The 26,156-nt window shown below is 37.7% G+C and overlaps 1 protein-coding gene across 1 annotated transcript in view; it reads right to left on the bottom strand.

The window, feature by feature from the left end:
- Positions 1 to 24,727, bottom strand: part of msh3 (mutS homolog 3 (E. coli)) — a 68,228-nt gene extending 43,501 nt beyond the window's left edge. The window contains exons 1-9 of the mRNA XM_060883893.1: positions 24,472 to 24,727; positions 23,244 to 23,370; positions 22,955 to 23,157; positions 22,551 to 22,757; positions 21,843 to 21,959; positions 20,194 to 20,311; positions 19,484 to 19,617; positions 13,866 to 14,032; positions 1 to 93 (exon numbers count right to left, since the gene is read on the bottom strand). The exon at positions 1 to 93 is cut by the window's left edge and continues 38 nt beyond it. Of these exons, the coding sequence (XP_060739876.1) occupies positions 1 to 93; positions 13,866 to 14,032; positions 19,484 to 19,617; positions 20,194 to 20,311; positions 21,843 to 21,959; positions 22,551 to 22,757; positions 22,955 to 23,157; positions 23,244 to 23,370; positions 24,472 to 24,633 (1,328 nt within the window). The 5' untranslated portion in view covers positions 24,634 to 24,727. The remainder of the gene's footprint in view (positions 94 to 13,865; positions 14,033 to 19,483; positions 19,618 to 20,193; positions 20,312 to 21,842; positions 21,960 to 22,550; positions 22,758 to 22,954; positions 23,158 to 23,243; positions 23,371 to 24,471) is intronic.
- Positions 24,728 to 26,156: the final 1,429 nt, after the last annotated feature.

Below are 26,156 nucleotides of genomic sequence, written 5' to 3'. Positions count from 1 at the left end.
CTGTAGAAGTTGGTAACGGTCACCATGGCAGTAGAGTATTCAAACTGGGTGCTGTCTTGCTTCTCAATACGAATGCGATCATCTGCCTGAACACTGTCACAGAAGGATAGAAAGATATTTACAGTTACCTTTACAGCCTATGGTCTAAGAATACTATATGGTTTAAACCCTGTAATATAAGAGTTAAATGTGACACTGAAAAAATATATTTGCTTTTTGTTCATTCGTTGAAAAGTAAAAAAAAATGAATTAATAAGAAACTAGTACATTATTTTCAACATTAAGTAATTGCTACGACCAATAGGCTGGAATAAACTAGCTTCTAAGATCCCTGTTAATTAAATAACATCACTAATATTAGCATAGGTAGAAATATTAATGCCATTCATTATTAGGCTAATGTTTTACATATGTCTTTATTCTTTGTTATTCAGTAAAATGTAAACAAGAAACTACCAACAGCTTCTAGAACACGGTCTTGATCTGGCCATGAGCTCAGAGCTCCAGAGCTTCATTTTATACACACACACACGCACATGCACGCGTACGCACACACACATCATTCACATCTGCCTTCCCTTCATTCAATAAAAGCACAATTTCAAGGACCTTACTTGTTTTGTTGTCTCTGTACAGTTGCCAAGGCAACCACAGCACACATATGTGCACACACACACATGATGTGTACAAATGCATCAATCACAAGCTACCTTTTCCCCTTCCTTCCTCCCTCCCTCCCTTCTAGTGATTTTGTCTTGTCCATAAATAACAAATGGATGGAAATATGCATCACTACACGCAACATCCTGGCAGACTACGTGAGCATATTCTCTGATGGGCTTCAGCAAATGAGCACAGAGGGGATGCTACATGATGACATATGACCTCAGTATGAAGAGAGAGGCAGAGGAGGCAGGAAGAGGCCTTTCAAAGCCAGCAAGTAAAAATCAATTCACAACATGACATATCCATATCCTTGAAACAACACACAAACACGACTCTTTATTAGGCTCGAATCTATAAAGCACAAAGAATGGAACTTTATTTATTAGCACCATTCAAAAGGCTACAAGGTGACATTAGGCTTTCTAACAGTCTAGACCTGTGGCTCTGTGATCAGCTCGACAATGTTGCCATTCTTCATCTGTGTTTTCCTTATAAAGCATCCTTGAAGTCAAAAGTAAATGTCCTCAAAATCTTTCATCACAATCACAACTATACTAGTTTGAACTACACTATGTCTTTTTGACATAACGTGATAACATTTATTATTCTGCTGCATATATAGGTCTATCCAGTGAAGGACAAACACATCTGCTATTATTCTTAAAGTTGCAGAGACACAAGCACATATTTAAGCTCCCAGAGATGTACTGTAAACAGAAACAAAACAAAACAAAACAGTGACATGCACACAGATGATGATGAATAAAAGCACTAGTTTCTTACTTATATGCAACATAAATATGCTCTAATTTACCCGTATAGAAATTGAGTAGATGAAACACATCAGCAAGAGCAATCCATTTAAAACAACATATTCAGCAGTCTGCAGTCAGATTCAAGAGTAAAAGTGGAACAAAATGAATTTCAACGAAGCAGTGAGGTCAAAATTGCTGATGATAAACATGTTATCTTTCAAAAAAGATGTGCATAAAATGAAATGAAAGAATCAACTGTTAGCAGTTCAACTCGAGGAAAGAATTAGGTATCAGGTATGTAAATATACTACTGACTACTATAAAAGTGTTTTATTGGTCAGTTTTAGTGAGGTCCAGGACACTATGGAATAAAGAATCTCAAGGAGGAACATGCTAAAAGGATTTAAGAAAATAAACTAAAAGCCAAAAGAAACCAATCAAATGCTAAAAAAAACAAACTGAATTTCAGAATTTGTTTTTCAAAAGATGTGTACATAGATGTCTCTCTTAAACCTGGTTTGTGGTGTGCTCATCTAAGACAGAACAGCTAACCTGTGCTGTGTGTAAATGTATACAATTTATTCAGGTTGTTGTCTCAGATGAATGTTTGACCAGACTGGCAAAGATTAAGCTGATCATTTCACCCTCAGATCTGACAATACAAAACTTTAATCTTACTCAGAGCTTTTCATTGCTGTAGTTGTGGCTGCTCTTGTTGCTTCTGTATTTCTACAGAGCACTTTGAAACAAAGTGTTTGTTATGAACAGTGCTTCAGTTGGGATGACATTAGTTCCGCTATCTTGTATGCTGATTAATGTGTTACTGGGTTTAGAAAACATCATGCATTGGATATAGCTTGGATATAGAAGATATTTGCACACAAGCAGATTTGGTGGTGTGTGACCTTTAAAAAGAAGATAAAATTTCATTCAATTTTTTTTTTTTTTTTTTTACTAGACATGGGTAAAGATGAGTACCATGAAGTTACATGAAAGTCCAAACACCACCTTAGACCTGGCAATGGGCAGAGCAAGAAAGCCTTCTCTGCAGGATAACCACTATAAAATTCTAGAAGGTCAAAAGACCGATTCCCAATGTTGGGCAAAAATTGCGGGTTTCCACCCTAAAGTCACCACAAAGTTATCTGAAAACTCAAGCAAGCCGATCTCATCATCAGAGAGCTTTATTCTAGAATTCTTAGCTGTAGAGATCACAAACAGAATTTTGTATAGGTTAATAAAGAGGGCTCTTAATTGTTAATTTTATTAATTAGAGGGGATGTGGTAGCCTAGTGGTTAAGGTGCTGGACTACCGAATGGACGGTTATGAGTTCAAATCCCAGGAATCCCAACAAGCTGCCACTGCTGGGGCCCTGAGAAAGGCCTTTAACCAGGAGCAAAGTATGTAGTATTGGAGGGGGATACAAACTGTTTTATTATGGTGTGGAGAGGAAGAGAAATGGGGTGGGAGTGATCCTGAAGGAGGAGTTTGAGAGGTATGTTTTAGAGGTGAAAAGAGTGTTAGACGGGGTAATCAGTTTGAAGATAGAAATTGAAGGGGTGATGTTGAATGGCCTCATTAATTATGCTTTACAAGTAGGCTGCGAGTTAGCAGAAAAATAGAGATTCTGGAGTGAGTTAGATGAGGTGATAGAGAGTATTCCCAAATGGGAATAGACTTCAACGGGCATGTTGATGGGCAGGTTTGGTGTTAAGGAAAGGAACCTAGAAAGACAGATGGTGGTGGACTTTGCTAAGCGGATGAAAATGGCTGTATTTAACACTTCCAGAAAAGAGAGAACACAGTGTTACATATAAGAGTGAAGGTAGGAGTATGCAGGTAAACTACATTCTATGTACTGTAGATGATGCAATCAGAGAGATTAGGGAATGCAAAGTTGTGGTAGGAGAGAGTGTAGCCAGACAGCATCGGATGGTGTTGTGCAAGATGTCTCTGTTGGTCAGAAAGAAGAGGAGAGGAAAGATAGGAAAAAAGACCAAGTGGTGGAAGTTGAAAAAGGAAGAATGTAGTGAGGAATTCAGACAGACGCTGCCTGGGTGGTCAGGAAGAGCTTCCAGATGACTGGAAATCTACAGCAGAAGTGATCAGGGAGACATGTAGGCGGATGCTACTGTAGGTGTGTCCTGTGGAAGGAGAAAAGAAACATGGTGGAACGAGGAAGTACAGGACAGCATTCGGTGGAAGAGGCCAGCTAAAAAGAAGTGAGACGTAAAAAGGACAAAGAAAATAGACAGGATTACAAGGAATCACAGCTCAGAGTGAAGAGGGACATGGCAAAAGCCAAACAGAAAGCATAGGATGAGTTGTATGCCAGGTAAGACATGAGGGAATTACTTGTACAGATTAGCGAGACAGAGAGATGAAAAGGATGTGCAACAGATAAGTGTGAGTAAAGCTAAAGATGGAAGAGTGCTAACAGGCAAGGAGAGTGTGCAGAGAAGACAGAAGGAACATTTCGAGGAGCTGATGAATGAGGAAAATCAAGAATGGAAAGGCTGTTGGTCCAGATGACATACTGTACCTGTGGAGGTGTGGAAGTGTCTATGAAAGACATCAGTGGAGTTTCTATCTAGATTGTTCAACAGAATCTTAGAGAGTGGGAAGATGCCTGAGGAATGGAGGAGAAGTGTACTAGTGCCAGTCTTTAAGAACAAGTTGTAGCAACTACAGAGGTATAAGGTTCATGAGCCACACAATGAAGCATTGGGAAAGAGTAGTGGAAGTTAGGCTAGGAAAGTTAAGTTAAGAAGGAAATGGATATTTGTGACCAGCAGTATGGCTTCATGTCCAGAAAGAGCACTACTGATGAAATTTTTGCTCCAAGAATGGAGAAGTACAGAGATGGTCAGAAGGAGCTGAGAAAGTGTATGAAAGAGTGCCAAGAGATGAGGATACCAGGAGTGACAGAGAAGTATGTCAGAGTAGTTCAGGATATGTATGAGAGGAGTATGACAGCAGTGAGAATAGCTGTAGGTCAGACAGAGCAGTATAAGGTGGAGGTCGGGCTACATCAAGGATCGACTTTGAGTCCCTTATTGTTTGCTATGGTGATGGACAGGTTGACAGATGAATTCTGACCGGATTCTCCGTGGACAGTGATGTTTGTGGATGACATTGTGATCTGTAGACAGAGTAGAGAGCAGGTGAAGGAACACCTGGAAAGGTGGAGGTCTACTCTGAAAAAAGGAGGAATAAAAGTCAGTTGTAGTAAGACAAAGTACATGTGTATGAACAAGAGGGAGGGAAGTAGAACAGTGAGGTTACAGGAGGCTGAGGTCAAGAAGGTGCAGGAGTTTAGGTATTTGGGGTCAACCATACAGTGCGATGGTGAGTGTGGGGAAAATTGTCAGGAGTGCTGTGTGACAGAAGAGGGTCAGAAAGAATCAAAGAAAAGGTGTACAAGACTGTAGCAAGACAAGCTATGCCGTATAGGTTAGAAACTGTAGCAGTGAGTAAAGACATGAGGAGAGATGGAGGTAGCAGAGATGAGTTTGAAGTTCTCTTGAGGTGATGAGAATTGATATGATTAGGAATGAGCACATCAGGCGGACAGCCCAGGTGGTGGTTTTGAAGACAAGGTCAGAGAGGCTAGATTGAGATGGTTTGGACATGTGCAGAGGAGGGAGATGGTTATATTGGTAGAAGGATGTTGGAGATGGAGCTGCAGGTAAGAGGTCAAGAGGAAGGCCAAAGAGGAGATATATGGATGTGTTAAAATAGGATATGAAATTAATTGGTGCAAGAATAGAGGATGCCGAGGATAGAGTTAGGTGGAAACAGATGAATGGTTTTGGCAACCCATAAAGGGAAAAGCTAAAAGTAGAAGATTAAAATGAAACGTACATCCCTGATGAGATCCTGAACTTTCATTTCCATTTACAAGGATTTCCTTATCTCCTTATCTTACCACAGATCTCGTTTGGAGATCATGTTACTAGCCAAGAAGAACCGTTAGCAATGTGTTGGCATGGCACTAGTGAAGATCAAATCTGGGCTCTCAACCTTGGGCTCCACTGTGTGGTTTGTTCAGAGAATCCCACTCAATCTTGCTAGCAATTGCTAGCAAATGTTAGCCACAAGGCAGTTAGTTGGCTAGTTGTTGGGGAATGTGGAATATACAAAAGTGACAAAGCCAAGGGAGGAACTGAGTGACTTCGATAGAATGGAGTTGTCACACTGACTGTACAATGAATACAACAGCCCAGCAGAGACAAAGCCCATAGCAATGAACATAGCAAACAGAGATGGGAAAGTGACTAGCTAAATTAGAATGAATAATGCTAAAGATGAAAAGCCAACTTGAAGATAATTAATGTTTTGGAATCCCATAGCTATACATCTACAATGCACAGTCAGAGTTCAGAGCTAAGGTAGTTCCTGCATCAGTGCTCAAATTATGTTCCAATGTGTTCGAATCGCTTACTACGGAGAAGAAACATTAGAAAAACGCAAAATAAGACAACAGGACAACATTTACTATGCACAGCATGGAGAAAAGTCAGCAGGTGGTCTGTTTCGTGGGTTCCATGTTTTAATAAATGTTCTTGGATGGTGCTCAATCGTAGGCTTATTTCACATTGTTTCGTGAGAAATTGAAGCTGTTGCCAAGTTTGGAGATAATTGGCTCTGGATTGGCTCTGCATATCCCAAGAGGAAATGAGATACAAATTGGTATGCATCGCTCTAAGAAGACGGAACACTTGATGTTTCGTTATGCTATTCATCCTTCAATAAAGCAGGTCTTGAACATCAAATTGAATATACAGGGTATAACTTACAAAACTGGGTAAACCTCATACTTACCTTTGTTTTATCAATCAATCAATCAATCAATCAATCAATATAATCAACTATCCTGCTAAATAAAAAGAAATAAATACAGCAACCTAAAACAACAAAATGCTCAAAGATCAAATTATCCTTCCATTTATCATACATGCTTCAATTATTCTAGGAATATCTATAAGTAGTATATCTTCATGGTTGTTATAACCACTGACCAGTTAGCAGTGGTTCAGGCAATGGCATGGCTGATTCTTCAGTGTATTTTCATAGTGCTCTGCACCTAGTAATGAATAAAAAAAGGAAATTCTCTCAGCCTAACCTCATAATTATAACCACAGGCATCAAGTCTATATCTTGCCCTCTGGTGAAAACAGAGAAAAAGAATGGAAAAAAAAAACTCAGCCAGTTCGATGGTCACGAAATCCCTGAGGAAAAGCTGTCTCGGTCTTCAGTGCTGGAACAGTTTAGAAAAGAACAGTACACTGTCAATAAACAGTAACAAGCATGCACTGGAGTAAATAGTTGGCAGGAACACCTATGACACGGCAGCAACAATTCCCTGAAGGGCCTCATTATGCACACCGCAGCAACCCCTAGGCAACTGTTGCTAGGGTTGCCACCTTGGCTACACACTGGTGAGCGCTGAGATTTTAGCTCCTACATCAGCCATCAGACATTCAGCACAGATACCTGTTTACCTGAAGGTCAGGGAACTGAAGTCTTGACATAAGACTTAATTTGCGCAGAGACACCATGAACTTGATCTTGGTATGCAAACACTATTAACATACTATTAAAGCATTTAAAATAATCACAAAAACACACAAAATGTACATGGGTGTGTTATAAAAATGCCTTTTTGTCAAGATACTTTTGTCTCCATAGTTAAGTCCTAACCCATTTCCACCTATCACCCCAACCAACTCGGTAACCAACAGCTACCAATCATGTTCAATGCATCCACCCACTTCTACATGCATGAGATCACAGACACGCATGATTGGCTAGTGTCACCGTGATGGATAAGGAAAACTATCCAACCTCTCCCTTTCTCCCTGACAGCAAAGATTTCTTTCTTACATTCTGGGCCTTCTAGCCATGGGTGGCTGTGGCATCATCAGGATTTGAACTCTTGATGATGTGTGATCGGTTCGACACTTCTATTTCACCACTCCAGAGCAGAGTCAGAGCATTTTAACGGAAATTTCCCCATCTTATATATGTTCACTATTGTGACCAACTCTTTACATATTCTCAAAAATAGCAATACAAACAACAAGACACATTTATAAAGCAAGCCTGTCATTTCACCAGGTGTTTTAAGGCACTAGATGTAAATAATACATTTAAGGGCATTAAAACCCCATTACATTTAAAACCCGCATCCTAAGAAAAAATAAGAAGAATACGTATATGATTTTCAAGCTTTTACATAACCATATAAAAAAATACCATGTATAACATTATATAATCTGAAATATTACATTGTGTAATTCTAGTCAGCTTAATCCTAGTCATACTACAGTATAATGCTAGTCAGTCTAATATTATCAAAGACTGCAAGTCAAAATGTAAAATGCTAGTCAACATAATGTGTAACGCTAGTAAATATAACAAGTCAGCATAGTGTATAATGCTAATATAATAGCAAATATTGCTATTGAGAGTAAAATTATATGCTAGTCAACAAAATATCATATAATGCTCGTCATATAATATTTCTAAATGTGTGTAACAATAGTTAACAATGCAAGTCAATCCAATAATGTACAATGACTGTTAGTCATCATTGTATAATAGTCAGCGTAATACTGTACAACACTGCTAAACATATTGTGTAATGCTAGAGCTGTGTAAGGCATGAACTGATGGCCAATTTCCGCACTTCTTTTTGTTCAACAAAATGTAATGTTTTACAACGTAAATGACTATCAGGAAAAAACAGAAGGTCAGCCAAGCACACATTTGATAGCAGCTGTGTAGACTAAACAGCTAATACTCGACAAGTCTTTGTTCCGGGGCAGCATAATTGTAGTGCCCTTTAAAGAGTGGACGTGGATGTAGAGATGCCTACACACTCGTCTGACCTGAACCCTTGCCCTTCCCTCCACTTATGTTGAGGAAATGAGGAGATGGTAGAGAATACTCAAGTTAAAACTAATTTGCTTACAGTTGGACATATTGGAACTGTTTAACATTTGAGGAAGAATATAAATTAGACGCAAGTGTGTAGAGTAATGGTAACTGAATGGCATCTAATAGACTGAAAGGAAGTGACCATGTGGAGAGGAAAAAAAGTGTGAGACATAAAGCAAAGTGTGAGGTATAAAAGTTTCTCACACACCAGAGGTGGCAACAAAATGACACTATCTTTCATTCTGTCTCTCGGTAGTCATATACAGTAGAAGTCCTTTAGATTTAATTTAGAATTATAGTTCTAAAGACACAAAGAATAAAACTTAGCACTGTCAGTATGGTCTCATTCTTACAGATTCTCAAACTCAACTACAACACCCAATTTCATAATTAAAACCTTTTTTTATCCTATTTTCACAGTTATTTGTTTCTACCTACCCGTAATCGTTTCTAATGAATTTAGATGGTTCACTTTCCCTGAATATTCACAAACTAGTAGCCTAATTTAAATCAGAAAAACCCTGACCAGGCAGTTGAATAAAATAATTCTGTAAATACAAAGCACAAATTTGCATGAACGTGCTTATTTTGTATGCTGTTGTACTAAACTAATACACATTGGGTGTTGTGACAAAGATGGATGGTAAGCACAGAGCCATAGTCTATTATTTTCCTAAATCAGTACAGTCCAAAGAGTGTTATTCCACTTATACCACAGAAAATCACAGACGATTATTATTGAATGAAAGACGTTTAGAGGTTTATGGTTACTATTTTAAGTTAGTTCTAGTTGTCAGTTACATTATAAATGATAACCAGTTGTTCCCAAGAAGTCACAAGCATCCTCTATTCTCTTTAAGTTCAGTAGTTTAAACTAAAGTAGACTGCTTAAACTAAAGTTTAAATAAAAGTAGACTGCTCCATCCTTAAATTGTTACAAAGCACTTGAGACTAATTCCATAAAATTTACATAGTACAAAAAAACATTAAATCTACAAATCAACGATCAGATTTCTTTTTATTTCAATCTGAAATATTTTTTTAAAGGTTTTAAAATATATTCTTCATTGTTAAAATTAAATTATATTATGTGAAGTAGCCACTGAACAATTTTCTGTGCACGAGCTGTTGCTATGGCAACCATAGCATTTTAGAAGAGCAAATTAATTTATTGTAGATAAATCTATTGTTTATTTTATAGCTAGTATTGAGTCATGCTGTTATATAAAATAATGTTATAGGTTACATAAAACCTTTCAGATTTGAGAACTTAACAGTCTAAATAATGTTTTATATTCATTTTACTAAATCTCTGAAATGATTAGAATAGTCCTGCCGATCACACAAATATTAAAACCATTTAACATTCAAAACCCAGAGATAAAAACAATGTTAAAACGTACCAGAATAAGAATATTTCTGTTTGATGATGCAACCTGATTAAAACAGCACAGCTACATGTCTAGCCTGAAGATGGATTGCATGCTGTAACTCAGTATTCAGAGACTGCCTCATCGAAAGCTGGCAAACTTGCGAAATAATTGGCTTCTCATACAATAAAAACCAGACATGCATTTCCCAAGGAGATGTAACTAATGACGAATTTAATATTTAAAATGATGCAAAGAGAAAAAAAATGCAGTCTTGAGAAACATAAAGGAGCTTAGTTTCTGAATGAAACAAGGCCAGAATTAATTGCAACATCGTGGGCTGATTAAAAGAGGTTAGAGCTGCGTGATTAAACTTCACCTCAACCTGTACGTTTAGTACATTCGAACACTGCAAAAATGTCTGTGGAATTAACAGTAAATGCTGAAAAATTCTGACTCTACTGCAAATAGAATAACAACAAAACTTACATTTACAGCAATATTTTGAAAATACCAATACCAATAACAAAACTATATATATATATATATATATACACACACATACACACATATGTATATATATATACACACATATGTATATATATAATTATTATTATACAGTGTGTGTGTGTATATATATATATATATATATATATATATATATATATATATATATATATATATATATATATATATATATATATATATATATATATATATATGTATAATCTGTCTAGAATTGAGCAGGCTTCACAATTATCAGTAGGCTATTGTAAAATTAGTATACATCACTATCAACACCACCACAAAAACTGTCCTGTGTGTTATGTCAAATAAAAGCAATATCTAAAATTATTCGTATTACACAGTCTGCCACTGTTCAATCAAATCTGCGGTGTTCACACAACCAAACAACTCGGATATCTGTGCTTATAATTTACGGCAGCCTTAATTTAAATTCACATTCCTGTTAGAAATAATTCCTTACTAGTGTGAAACATGGACTAGCACGTTCGCCTCACACCTCCAGGGTTGGGGGTTCGATTCCCGCCTCCGCCTTGTGTGTGCGGAGTTTGCATGTTCTCCCCGTGTCCCGGGGGTTTCCTCCGGGTACTCCGGTTTCCTCCTCCATTGATTGGCATCTCTGGAAAATTGTCCGTAGTGTGTGAGTGTGTGAGTGAATGAGAGTGTGTGTGTGCCCTGCGATGGGTTGGCACGCCGTCCAGGGTGTATCCTGCCTTGATGCCCGATGACGCCTGAGATAGGCACAGGCTCCCCGTGACCCGAGGTAGTTCGGATAAGCGGTAGAAAATGAGTGAGTGAGTGAGAGTGAAACATAGACGTTATTTCAATCTTACCAGGAGCTTATTTTATTTCAAGCACATACTTTATCTTCTGGACTACAGGTGAGACACACACACGGTTTTGTACAATAAAGTTCCAGCATTTTGCTGCATAACCTGCTGTCAGATTAGCATATTCAAGAGTCTTATATCATAACATGCTAAATAAAGTCACCTGTGTACAGTTGGTGGCATTTCTGTTCTACTGACAGTGTGATAGAAATAGAACACAGCAACACTGTCTGCTCAGCAGCAAGTGTGTAGGAGAAGATTCACCCACATTTCTGCTAGTGCATGGCAAACGAGTGCGTTTTAAAAGCTAATTCTTGAAAAAAAAAAATCTTTGTCTCTTTTTTGTTTCTGTGTTGTTCTATTCATTTATTCATGTTCAATAACTTCTTTATCTTACATTTACATTCAAGGCATTTTGCAGTTGCTATTATCCAGAGTGACTGACATTTTTGTCATTTATTCAACCAAGAAGTTAAGGGGTAAGGACCTTGCTATTTGAGCTCACAACTTTCAGATCAGTCCAAAGTTTTAACCACAAAGCTACAACTGCCCCCAGAATAATCTGCTTCAGAGGTAATCCCAGGAACACACTGCGTGGAGCAGGAACAAAACCGGGACGCTTATGCAACTGCAATTCTGTTTTACTGCATGTTTTAAAAAAAAATAAATAAATAAATAAAAAATAAAAATCTACACCTGATTATAGCAATGCAAACCAAAATAATTCACTTATCCAGCAGATGTTAAGGACCCGATAATTGCTTTTTAAATACACAGTCCTGTCCAAGAATAAAAAAGTATTTTCCTGATAAAACTTATTCCTACTTTGTTTAAACTGTTGTGTTTGTTGTCAAAGGGGTTTTCTGCCTTCTTAAGTAATGCCTAGCTTCTCCTACATCTATTATGTTTGTGCGTACTGCTGGGTAAAGCACACACAAAATGAGTAACTGAACGTGGGGCAAAGTGATATTCTGTCTAAAACAGTTTGATTAACAGCAGGAGAAATTCATCTGATTAACATTTCATTAAGATATTTTAATATACAACATAACATTTTCTTTTTATCTCAGAGAACCTACAGAGAGTGGATGATAAATTGTATAAAAGTTTATAAAAGTGATAATGTGTAACGTGATATAAATGAGCACAACATTGTTACTTCAAAGGTTTATTATTATTATTATTATTATTATTATTATTATTATTATTATTATTATTTTTGTCTATGCACTAAGCAATCAGTAAAGACTAGCTGACATTGAAGCATTGTTTCTGTTATTTTACAATTGCCAGGAAAAAAAGTGTCATTCCCTTTCGTTCAGTAAGAGGTTATCCTGGCCAGGGTTGTTGCAGATCTGAAGCCTATGTTGGAAAAGCAAGCATAAATACACACGCGCACTCACGCACGCACGCACTCACTCACACGCGCACGCACTCACTCTCACACACGTGCACAATATGGTCAATCACGCCCATATGTGCTTCTTCACCAAACCATTCCACAATGTTAGAATATAAATAACGTTTTTATTTAAACAACGTTTCTGTCTATTGTGAAATAAAATCTTCCCTATGAAGTTAAAACATAAAGGCAATCAAACAAACTGTGTGATTTGGTTTGAAATTAAAATTGAGATTTGTTGAAGTTCAAACAACACACTAATTTTCAGTTCAACAAGATGTTGATTTTCACGAAGAAAAGAAAATGTGTCGCCTGTTTGAAGTCATATACTGACCTCTAATGGTGAGTGACAGTAACTGCACATCACAGACAAAACTGGCTAAATTCTGAACCTTTGCAATTTCACTATCAGTATGAATGTAACTTCTCTAAACAATGAACCATGTAAAGATCACTAATTACTGACTAACCCGATCATTTAACTAAACAAAAAAGTTTCAATAATTACAATTACTTAAATCAAATATTCAGAAATATTTAAAAAATCCAAATACCTATGAAAGCAAAAAATACTTAATAATGAAATTTAAAAATCACTCAACACTATACAACTCAAAAGCAATGAAATATGACTTTGATCACCACACAAATACAGATGAATATATCTAAATACAGGCTAACAAAAACTTAACTGACTAGAGATGTGCTCTTGAGCTGTTGTGGTTAATCTACATTGAGGTTTTGGTGTGCTGTGAATTCTGAGATGATTTACCTGTTCATCACGGTTATAAAGAGTGATTATGTTACTAGTGTTCCAATCAGCTCAGACTACTCTATTCATTCTCCTCTGATCTCTCGTCAAAAAGGCGTTTCAGCCCCTACTCAAGATGCTTTTTTGTTTTGGCACCATTATGTATAAACCCTATACAATCCAAAGCAGTGGAGAGCAGCCATTTATGAAATACTAACATCCACGCCATGGATAAAGTCACAGAGATCACTTTTTCTGTCTAGTGTGAGCATTAACTTAAGCTCTTGACCTTCATCTGGATGGTTATTTTGCATTTTGTTGCTGCCACATGATTGGCTAATTAGCTAACTGCAGAAATGTGCAAGTGATTCTATTACAGTAAAGTGGACAATGACTGTATTTGCATGTTCTTTGAAAATACAAATATCTGACCATTGAAATAAAATTTAGTTCATTCAAAACTACCGAAGTGAATTTGTTTCAGTGCTAGGAATTTAAGAGGTTAGATAAAGATTTATTAACCTTTACGTCTTGCCCAGTTCATTCCCAATTAGACATGGTCTTCAAATTTATTGTCAGCTTAAAAAAATATTATTGCAAATATAAACACAGGGTTGTCTAACCTGGCCAGTACGATGGTGCGCAGCAGGTGCTCGGTGGTCTCAGACAGGTTGGAGGGTACCAGGATCTCTACAGGTTGAATCCTAAGAACTCTGGCCTCCAGCTCTGAACGAGATGCATTATCTTTAAAACAGTCCACCATCACGTCCCCGATGCTGGGCTGCACCACCTGAGATATAAGAACAGACCACACCTCAGTCAGTAACAAACAGACATAATGCGCAGATATCAAAGAAATAAATGTCAGCTTATAGAAGACTAACAGAAAGAGGAATGATACCCCTGAGGTGACAATTATGTTTTAATAAGACATGAGGCTACACACTTTCTATAGGTCCATGAACTATTCTATTGTAACCAATAAGAGGAGTCATATCCATGAATTAGGCAACAGCCTCATATAGTGTCGAATGTCATATGTAATAATTGAAGATTTGGAGGACTTCAGTATCCCTTTACGCATCATGCTGCTTTTTCATTTCATTGACGCACAGTGTAATATCAATCACCTTCAGGCTTAGTTTTCTGTAACCAAAATACAAAATGTAACAGCTTCCTCTGGGTCTCTTTTTTTAAAACAAAACACAACTTGCCACAAGTTAAGCATGGTGACTTTGTGGTCTTATAATTCAAACCTATAGCCTTGAAATGTTCATTTGTGGCAAAAGTTGTTTAGAAATTATCCACCGTATCACCTCAGCAGCTCTTAAAATAAGTATTTAGAGCCCTCTGTTGCTCATGGAGCAAACTGCAGCTGCAAATTAGGACACTAACATGTCTTTCCCTTTACACAACCTCTTAACACTACTACATACAGTCATGGACAAAATTGTTGGAAATTGTTGAAAAGTATTTCTCACAGAAAGGTATTGCAATTACACATGCTTTGCTATACACGTTTGCTATACATGTTTATTTCTTGTGTGTGTATTGAAACAATACAAAAAAAAAGAGGAAAAAGCAAATTTGACAATTTCACAAAGAACTCCAAAAATGGGCCAGACAAAATTATTGGCACCCTTAAATAAATATTTGGTTGCAAACACCTTGGAAAAAAATAACTGAAATCGCTTCCTATAACCATCAATAGGCTTCTTACACCTCTCACCCGGAATTCTGGACCACGCTTCCTTTGTAAACTGCTCCAGGTCTCTCATATTGGAAGGGCACCTTTTCCCAAAAGCAATTTTAAGATCTCTTCAAAAGGTGTTCAATGGGATTTAGATCTGGACTCATTGCTGGCCACTTCAGAACTCTCCAGCACTTTGCTGGCATTCATTTCGGGGTACTTTTTGAAGTATGTTTGGGGTCATTGTCCTGGAAGACCCATGATCTCAGATGCACAGCCAAGGCACCCAGTGCCAGAGGCACCAAAACAACTCCAAAACATCTTTGGACCTCCACCATATTTGACTGTAGGTACGGTGTTCTTTTCATTCCATTTTCGGTAAACATTAGAATGATGTGCTTTACCAGAAAGCTCTATCTTGGTCTCATCTGTACATAAGACGTTTTTCCAGAAGGATTTTGGCTTACTCACGTACATTTTGGCAAACTGAAATCTTGCTTTTTTATGTCTCTGTGTCAGCAGTGGGGTCCTACTGGGTCACCTGCCATAGCGTTTCATTTCATTCAAATGGCGTTCACGCTGACACTGATGCACCCTGAGCCTGCAGGACAGCTCGAATTTCTTTGGAACTTGTTTGGGGCTGCTTATCCACCATCCGGACTATCCTGCGCTGCAACCTTTCACTAATTTTTCTCTTCCATCCACGTCCACAGCTTCGGACCAAGACTGTATGTCACTATTAGTTCTACTTGACCTTACTGCTGCATTCGACACTATAGATCACAACATTCTCCTAGATCGCTTACAAAATTACACAGGTATTCATGGACAGGCTTTAAGTTGGTTTAAATCCTACCTGTCTGATCGATACCATTTTGTAGAATTAAATGGTGAATCCTCCAGTTTATTGCCAGTTAATTATGGGGTCCCTCAAGGATCAGTCCTTGGACCCCTGCTCTTCTCTATATACATGCTTCCATTAGGGAACATTATTAGAAGACATGGGATTCATTTCCACTGTTATGCTGACGACACACAGTTATATATCTCATCAAAACCAGATGAAATAGCTGAATTGTCCAAATTAACTCAGTGCATTAGAGAGATAAAAGATTGGATGAGCTGTTCTGTTATTAAACTCCGATAAGACAGAAATACTACTTATCGGTCCAAAAAACAGTACACAGAAACTCTTACAATTCAACTTCCATTTAGAGGGATGTACTGTTACTAGTAGCTCGACAGTGAAAGCCTGGGTGTTATATTAGACAGCAACCTGTCTTTTGAAAATCAAATCGCCCATACCACAAAAACAGCCTTCTTCCACCTTAGAAATATTGCCAAGCTGAGAAACATCCTGTCTGTCTCTGATGCTGAGAAGCTAGTTCATGCATTCATGACCTCTAGACTGGACTATTGTAATGCATTACTAGGTGGTTGTCCTGCATCTTTAATAAATAAGCTACAGTTAGTCCAAAATGCAGCTGCCAAAGTTCTTACCAGAACAAGAAAGTATGACCATATAACCCCAATTTTATCATCTCTACACTGGCTACCTGTTAAGTTTAGAACTGATTACAAACTGCTGCTACTCACGTATAAGGCTCTTAGTTTAGCTCCCATGTATCTAACTAGTCTCCTAACATGTTACAATCCTTCACGCTCTCTGAGATCACAAAACTCAGGACTTCTGGTAGTTCCCAGAATAGCTAAGTCTATTATAGGTGGTAGAGCGTTTTCATATTTAGCTCCCAAACTCTGGAATAGTCTTCCTGATAGTGTTCGGGGCTCAGACACACTTTCCCAGTTTAAATGTAGATTAAAAACTCATCTCTTTAGTCAGGCGTACACATAATACATCCCATAAAACGGCACACTATTATATCAGACTTGCTAATATTATGAACAGCAGATATGTTAATCCCTCTCCACTGCTTCTCTCTTTCTTCCCATCCCGAGGCATCAAGAAACTGTACCAGCGCCGATCGTCTTCTGTGCGATGAAGATTTTTGACCTCCACTGAGATGAGGCAGACTCAGCGAATCCTGAGGCATCTAGAGATCTATCAGCTACAGTTAGACTCTGCTATACTAAAAAGATGTGAACTCCATGTGATCTTTTGCATCTATACATCTGTTTGACTGTATTTTTATAATCACACCCTCCAGTGTCACCTACATGAGGATGGGATCCCTTTAAGTCTGGTTCCTCTCAAGGTTTCTTCCTTACCATCTAAGGGAGTTTTTCCTTGCCACTGCTGCCTGAGTCACCTCAGACTTGCTCATAGGGGATATATACATACACATTGTGAACTAAATCAATCTAATATTAATGTTGAACTTTGCATTCTATTAATCTTTATATTATTCTTTATATTAACCTTTTGTTCTATGTTTATGTTCTGTAGAGCTGCTTTGAGACAATGTCAATTGTAAAAAGTGCTATACAAATAAACTTGAATTGAATTGAATTAGCTACAATGCCATGGGTTGTAAACTTCTTGATCATGCACACTGTGGACAAAGGAGCATCTAGATCTCTGGAGATGGACATGTAATCTTGAGATTGTTGATATTTTTCCACAAATTTGGTTCTCAAGTCCTCAGACAGTTCTCTTCTCCTCTTTCTGTTCTCTATGCTCTGTGATTTTTATATTGCCCACACCTGTTACTTGCCCCAGGTGAGTTTAAAAGGAGCATCACATGCTTGAAACTTATTTATCCACAATTTTGAAAGGGTGCTGATAATTTTGTTCGGCCCATTTTTGGAGTTGTGTGAAACTGTCAAATTTGCTCCCCCCCTCCCCCTTTTTTTGTTTTTTTCAATACGCACAAAAGAAAATAAACATACAGATACAAAAGATACAATATTTTCTCATAACTAAACCCATAATAATGATCATGTGGCATGGGATATTCCTAGAAGGAAGATGCATGATGATGTACAGATGTGTGTTACAGGGTAAACTCTGTAAATGCATTGTACATTAGGTGTAAATTCACGACTTTAAACAACTAATCTCCAAAACATCAAGAAACATTTGTTAAAACAGGAAGCAAATTTTCAACAGCGACGTCGTATTCAAGGTGCCGGGAGGGATAATCAAGTGAATTTGACTTTATAAAGCCGGTTGAAATGTTTTTAAAAGTTCGCCACATAGACACACCAAAATTTAAAACACTAAGTTCACGTTCAGAAATGAAAAAAAAAAATAATGATATTTACTATGTGCCTAAAATGGAAGTCTTTATAGTTGTACTATTACTGTAGCATCAACCCTTACACCTTATCTTAAGGAACAATCTCTATCTCTTCAACAAAACAGACTTCAGGTTCAGATTCATATTCTAACTTTATTTATACCTGTAAAGCTGCTTTGTGACAATGCATTGTTAAAAGCTCTATACAAATCTATTTGTATTGAACAATACCACCAGTTACAGTGCACAGTTTTTAATGGATGTCCAGTTTTATTTTGTTTTGTTCGGTTCCATGTCAAGAAACTGAAGGGAATCTGAAGCAGACTCTTTCTGTAACTGCTCTCTAAGTAACTGTGACATTTGATTTTCTCCCCTGGGCTGGAACATGAATACCATTCTTGTAGCACTGAATGCTTACTGCACTACTGTTATGCAATTTGCATATACAAAGCTGCCCTAAGCCTTAGTTATGCTTAGTTAACTAAGGTAAATGTAATCATGTTATTTCTTATGCCTTACAGAGTCTGAAATTATTGACAGAATATTCTCTTATATTGAAATTGAAGTGTTTACTGGGCATTTGAACAAAATGTTAATAATGCTGTTGAAGTCTTTCCAGCTGATGAGTAGATTTAAGCTCTCACTTCAAATTCAAACTGCGCGTTGGAGTGAAAATCTCGGATTAACAACCTGTATTTGTTTTTACTTATACTGTATACAGCAAGCAACGCATGTTCATACATACATGATGTAAACTCAATAGTGTATAGGGCAGTGATGTACACTTGGCTTACTGCTTGTGTAATTAAACAGGCCATGCTGATAAATCACAGAGCGCCAGAGAAGCGGCGAAAATCTTAAACACCAGGAAACATGCTGACACGTTGTTCATGGTCAACAAAAGTACACCATATTTTAAAATCTGCTTGAGAAATCATTCAAGAGCAAGTATGGTACATTCATTCATTCATTTTCTACCGCTTATCCGAACTACCTCGGGTCACGGGGAGCCTGCGCATCTCATGCGTCATTGGGCATCAAGGCAGGATACACCCTGGACGGAGTGCCAACCCATCACAGGGCACACACACACTCTCATTCACTCACGCAATCACACACTAGGGACAATTTTCCAGAGATGCCAATCAACCTACCATGCATGTCTTTGGACTGGGGGAGGAAACCGGAGTACCCGGAGGAAACCCCCGAGGCACGGGGAGAACATGCAAACTCCACACACACAAGGTAGAGGCGGGAATCGAACCCCGACCCTGGAGGTGTGAGGCGAACGTGCTAACCACTAAGCCGATGATGGATCAGATTTAGAAGAAGAAGAAAAAAAAACTCTTACCACCAAGCCTATAGTCAGCTCCTTAATCTGTTTCTCCCAGCTCTCACTCACACACATCAGGTAGCTGCTGGCTGTGTCCTGCACTACATCGTCTGCTTGCTCCAAGTCCCCTAGCTTCATCAAGGGGTTTACGTCTGAAATACAGTGAACAAAGTCATGGACACAAAAACATACAGTCTTAAATCCATAATAATTACATACTCTCACACTAAATACTGTTACACTGAAACATCGGTTTCTTAGAAAGAAAAAAAAATAGAAAACCAGTAGAATTTCAATGTTTTAAGCATAAATTTTCATGTTTTAGGGGAAAAAAGGTTCCAGGAAAGCAGCACAAAGAAATGATAAAAAAATCTAACAAACAAGATGACAATGTAATGGAAATTCATCAGTGATAGAAATACATTTCAGAGATCCAGATAAGTAAATTGTCATCTTAAATAAACAAAAGATTTATATATTTGATCCAATGGGAAACATAATCTACAATTCAGAATGAAATCTGACAAGTTCATGAAGTTCATGAGCCAGTACACTGTTGTTCTCCTTGGTGTTGCCTCTGTGACATACTGTAGCTGAAAGCCTGAATGATTTCATTTTCTTACAATTCATAGTTCAATCTGATTAAAAAAAAAAATCAAATCAAACCAAACCTATACTACAAGTAAACATTTGCAAAAAGAGACAAAGAGAAAAAGATATCTACACACCTTCCCCAACCAGTGTAGACTTGGTGTAAAGTGCGCTTAGCTGCCGGGTGAAGAGGGAGCTCTTGTTGGCACTGGAGGCTTTGATTGCTGAGGTTTCTGTCTGTTTTACAACTCCTACCTATGCAGCCAGACATTAAAAATATATTAAAGCTTTCAACTTAAAAGATCTTTTAAAAAATTAAATAAATAAATAGTGAAACCATACAAATACACACAGACTTGAGGTGTTGAGCCAACAACATGCTACACAGACAGCTCTTAAACACACATTGGCACATATTTACAAAACTCTGGAAATATACTGAAACATATTCCTCTAAAAATGATTCATTCATTTGGTGTTTGTTTAAGGCGATGGAGAAAACTGTCTAATATGTCTGTCCAAAATCTCCAAACCGTTCAGTGAGCCATCATGCCCTGGAAATGAGGGCAGCGCTATCCTGGTAGAGCTCACGCCCATCAGGATAAGTGCGTTTCGTTACAGGATAAACACGCATCAGAATTATTTTAGAACCATTTGAAATGACTCCTCTCTAGTAGTGAACAGGTAAACACAACATTCTCTAGAGTTTACATAGAACGGTGTGGAAAAAAATAATAAAAAATGTCAAGTGAGCAATAGTCCTCTGGGTAGATTTACATTTACAGCATTTGGCAGACGCCCTTATCCAGAGCGACGTACATAAGAGCTTAAATCTCTATAACTGAATACATTAATACTGGTTCACTAGGTTACATACATAAGATACCATGAGTTTAAAACATTGTTCAATGTTAAAATGAAAAGTTTTTTTTTTTTTTTTTAATAAATGCAAAAGATAGGGAAAGAAGTGCTAGTTGAAGTGTTTCCTGAATAAGTAGGTCTTTAACCGCCAATAAGTAGGTCTTCAACCAATAGATGAACAGAGATCAGATGTAAATGACCCAACTGGTCTGAGTTGACAGGAAAGATACAGTAACATATATAATGACTCTTTACAACACTGAGAAGAAAGGTTTCTCTTAATGCAAAGACTCCTAGTGACGAAATTCTAAGAAAATTCTTAGAAATGTGAACGTTTTCCCCTTAAAATTAAAGAGAAGATCCTAGTAAAGATAAATGTTATTCACAAAGCATCTTAACCCTTAAAAGAGCTCTTAAGGTCAAAAATATCTTAGGAATAGTAAGGAGGACTTAGAGAGGAGAAAAGGGCCAAAAAGTGAAAAGAGAGAAGAAATGTACTGTAATGTACAGTGAGGTAATAAGATGCTACAGATTAGATGGTGTAGGGATTATTTTTGTGATCAGATAAATAAATGTAATGTAAATGAAAACATCTTTGACACAGCGCAAAAATGTCAAAGCACCAAAAGCTGTCAGAGATGTTTTCATTTACATTACATTTGTTATATTTGTAACATACTGATGTCAGCGCATCTTTAATATAATCGTCTCAAACGTAATCCCTACACGATACAGCCTCAAATATCTTTACATAGAAACAAAGTTAAGGCTTATAACACACCATATTTTAAAAATGCTACTTTTTTCTTGTTATTGGACACCCAATCAGTCTTCAGAATAATGTTTTGGGCAGAGAGCATGTACAGGATGTACAATTACAACAACATTTTATAGCAAACCCAAGACTGAGAATCCGACCACTGACTTTGTAGCCCTGAGAGACGAGGCGGCGCACATGCACGAACAGGCGATGAGTAGGGATGCTGGCTGTCATGAAGTTATGATCCATATGGCAAAAGATGTTTAGCTCCTTTGCAGCAATCTGTACACATCAGCACAAAAAGACAGACAGTATTTTAAAGATTCACCACTTTTACTGTGTATACCGGTCTCAGTAGTGATATTACAGCTGCACCATTGAAAAGAGCATTTATCTGAGGGAGGAGGAGACAAGATTATATATGCGTCTCTTAGTGAAAGATGTTTGGAAAAGGAATCAGTTAGCATAATTACCAAAAGCATCTGTACAGAGCTTATCAGACACAATGAAAAAAAGCATGGCCTCTAGTATCTGTTAGTTTTTTATAGATGATGCAGGGTGCTTCGTTTCTGCTATGAATGAACCACACAGGAGGATAATGGGACAATTATCTGATAAGCTTCTTGACCGTCAAAAAAGGGGTCAAGAATTTAGGCTGGGGTTAAACAATCAGCTTCCCAGATTATCCTAGGTTGTAAACCTGTTCTTAAACTGTCCAATCTACTCTTCGTTCAGTCACAGATGCTGTTTTTTTTTAAATATGTTTAATTTCTTACAATGTGTTATTAATTCTGCATGTGATGTGCTGTAATGTGGAGTAGTTCTGTTTTAGGCATAAGACAAATATAGAATTTTCCCCATACAGTGTCTCACCTCTGCATCCTCTCCAAAGAACCTGTACTTGTAGCCACATTCCACACAAAGTACTGTGTCTTTGTTTTGCTCCTTAATCTCCATGTACTGCTGCTCAAGAGGAGTGTAAATACTTTTGGTCCTCTTATTAGGTACTGCAGGTTCTGGTGGACTTCTCTTAGACACAGAAACACTGCTAGCCTTAGCAAACTTACTGCAGTTAATCACCTGAAGAGGACATCAAAAACAAACAGCAGTGAGAAGTAGTCGTCGCATTTACATCAAAAAGGCAAAGAGGGCTGAGGGCTTTCAGATATTATTACAAGCATCCGACCTCCAACCTCAGCAACACAGATAAAGAACATCTTATACAGTCCAAAATCATCTAAAAAGCACACAGACAGGGTTTTTCTTAGGCTCCAAACCTGTTTGCTCTGATAAACCAGATCTTCTTCAGTGTCTTCCTCCATCTTGATCTTGCTTTCTAGTTGTCCTGCTCCTGAGCCATCTGTCTTCACACTCGGACATGCTTCTCTGCTCCCACTTGCTGCATGGCAGCTAAAAACTCGCAGCTTCTCCAGTGTGGAGCAGGAAAGACTAGCCTTATAGGCAGACCCCTGCTCTTCCACTACAAGAAAACAGCAACAAATTTAACTAAAATCCACTAACAAAGAATAATTCTGACAAAGCGAATGCTGTTGGCTATATTCTTACATTTAGTGCTAGCATCAGTGCTTGCACTGCTCATCGGTTTCTCCTCCTTCGAAGAGTCTTCCACATTGTGAGAAACTTTAAGGCGTTTCTTTAAGAAGCTACCTCCATCAGATAACAGCAGCCTTTTCTAAATCACCATGAAAAATGTAAAGAAAGAATAGTTGCAGCTTATACAAACTTTTCTAAAAGTGACATTCAAGCATTCTATTATTTTTGAGGTTTTTACCCCGAATTAAGTATAGCTGCATTTGCATCAGTTCTTAAATTGGTGTTTTTTGAGCACTAGCTGTGTAAATGTAAATGGTAACGTTTCCTTTATCGATAATAAATGTTACGTGACCACAGGACTCTCACTCAAAGCCACAAGTGGACAGCTTTTACAAAGATGAGCCAGAAATCTTGTTTTTCTTCAGTTGCTTAATTAAAAAAAAAAAAAAAAAAAAATCAAGTCATCATACTTTGAAGAATCTGTACAAACTGTTTATTCATCCAGGCATCATTCAAGACTTCATATATCAATCTGCTGTTCATTATGCAAGATTCAATTGTATTAGCTGATGTGTTGTGTGACAGAAGAGGGTCAGATAGAATGAAAGTAAAGGTGTACAAGACAGTAGTGAGAGCAGCTCTGCTGTATGGGTTAGAGATTGTAGCAGTGAGGAAAAGACATGAGGCATGATGGAGGTAGCAGAGACGAGGATGTTGATGTTCTCTTTAAGAGTGACGAGGATGGACAGGATTAGGAACAAGCACATCAGAGGGACATACCTCCCTCCTCTGTACATGAGATAGTTATATTGATAGAAGGATGTTGGAGATGGAGCTGCAGGTAAGAGGTTAGGAGGAAGGCCAAAGAGAAGATTAAAAGAGGACATGAAGGTAATTGGTACTAAAGTAGAGGATGCTGAGAATAGAGTTACAGTAGGTGGAAACAGATGATTCACTGTGGCGACCCCTAACTGGAAAGTAGAAGAAGAAGTAGTAGTGTATTGGCTGTTCCAGATGAGTATTTAAATACTAATGCAAGCTGTAAACGTAAAAAAAACAAACAAAAAAAAAAAAAAAAAGTGTGGATTATATTGCAGGGCACCACATCTGCACATGATAGTGAGAACAGAGACAGAGCGCACGCGCACGCGCTTTGTTTACAAGTGATGTGTAGCTTTAATGATTTACATGTTTAGAATAAGGTCTGAGTATGATGTGCATGTTTGATAACCATGCTCACCTTGCCTTTACTCTCCTGACTATGATCAGCACTGCTAATCCTTGGCTCATCGAGCTTGGCGCCTTTATCAGCTGCACTGCTGAAGAATCTGCTGATAGTCGTCTGTGTGTTGGACTTCACACAAGTCTTTCCTGCTGTCAGTCTTTTAAGTTTAGAATTCATGTTTTTCAGTAGCACAAATAACGTACAGGGTTGCTCAACAAACTACAATCCTAATCCTTTACACAGCAGATCGTATAGCAAGCAGTCATCCTGGCAAGAGACTTGCCCTCATATTGGCGCGTATATGACGTTTCAGGTCCACATGTGATACCGCGGGGCTGTTTGAGAGCTGACAGGATGCGTACGAGATGCGCAGAAGACGCTGTATTTATGTTATATTCTATTTGGCTAAATGTTTGTGTACATCAGACTGGTATAACCATATGTGGTATGTGGAATGAACTAGAACTCTGCACCACAGGCCTCACAAACCAACATCTCACTGGCTGAATCAGCAAATTCACACAGCCATGCTGAAAAATCTTGTAGAAAGCCTGTTTTATTAGAAGAGACCAAACTCAAATTTGGTTTGAGAACATATGGGTCTGATGGTCATGTGCCTACTTACTTGACAACAGTTTACCAAGGCATTATTATTATCAGTAGGTGATGATAAATTTTCTATAGCAGCAGCTGGGACAATAGCTCAGACAACCAAACATATTGCAGGGATATATTAATGCTGTCATTCTTTAACAACATTAGAATTTATACCGTATAGTAGATTCTTCATATAACTTAAAAACAAGAGTCTCAGGTGTATTAGCACTCTATAACAGTCACATTTTCTGCCATAAGACTTTTTCAAGACAGAAGACTTTTTTTAATCTTATTCAAGCGGGAGAAAGGGGCTGATGATAGATTCTGAGGTTGATGCGGTTTTATAGCTGCTGTAATTTAATTGATAATAGAACTCATTTAACTAAACATATAAATTCTATAAAATAAGGACCACCTCCCTGGACTTTTTAGAAACTTAAATTTGTATCTTTTAACCCCTGCATGTTTAGAGTTTTTTTTCTTTTTTTTTTCTGAGTTGTGTGTGTGTTGTATTGTATTGAAAAGCTCAATAAACAATTAAAAAGCATAAGCAATAATTAATACACAATTAGAAAAAACATTCCTGGACAGTCAACATTAACCTGTAACAACATTACATTTATGGCATTAAGCAGACACCTTTATCCAGAGTGACTTACATTTTTTTTTCAATTTATACAACTGAGCAATTGAGGGTTGGTGGACCTGGGATTCAAACTCATGACCCGCCGATCAGTAATACAACACCGTGTTTTAAGTCTGAAATGTTCAGCTACTGGAAGCCAATGGAGGGAACACAAAAATGGGGTGATGTGTGAGAACTTAGGCAGGTTGAACACAAGTCGTGCAGATGCATTTTGGATCATTTGCAGCAAACGAATTGTGTTCATAGGTAGATCTGCTAGCAAGAGGTGCAGAAGTCCAGTTTTAAAATGATGAGAGACTTAAAAAGCAGCTGAACAGAATATGTGGATAAAAATGGCAGAATTTTTCTGATGTTATACAAAAGAAACTTATATGAACATGTCACATTAACAGCTTGGGAGAAAAAGGTCAGTTAATTGCCCATGGTTACCCAAAGGTTGCAAGCAGTGGCCACAGGA

Source organism: Tachysurus vachellii, chromosome 12, assembly GCF_030014155.1.
Source record: "Tachysurus vachellii isolate PV-2020 chromosome 12, HZAU_Pvac_v1, whole genome shotgun sequence".
In the NCBI taxonomy this organism is placed as follows: domain Eukaryota; kingdom Metazoa; phylum Chordata; class Actinopteri; order Siluriformes; family Bagridae; genus Tachysurus; species Tachysurus vachellii.
Note: the sequence above shows the minus strand (reverse complement) of the source record. Positions and strands in the feature narration are given on the sequence as shown.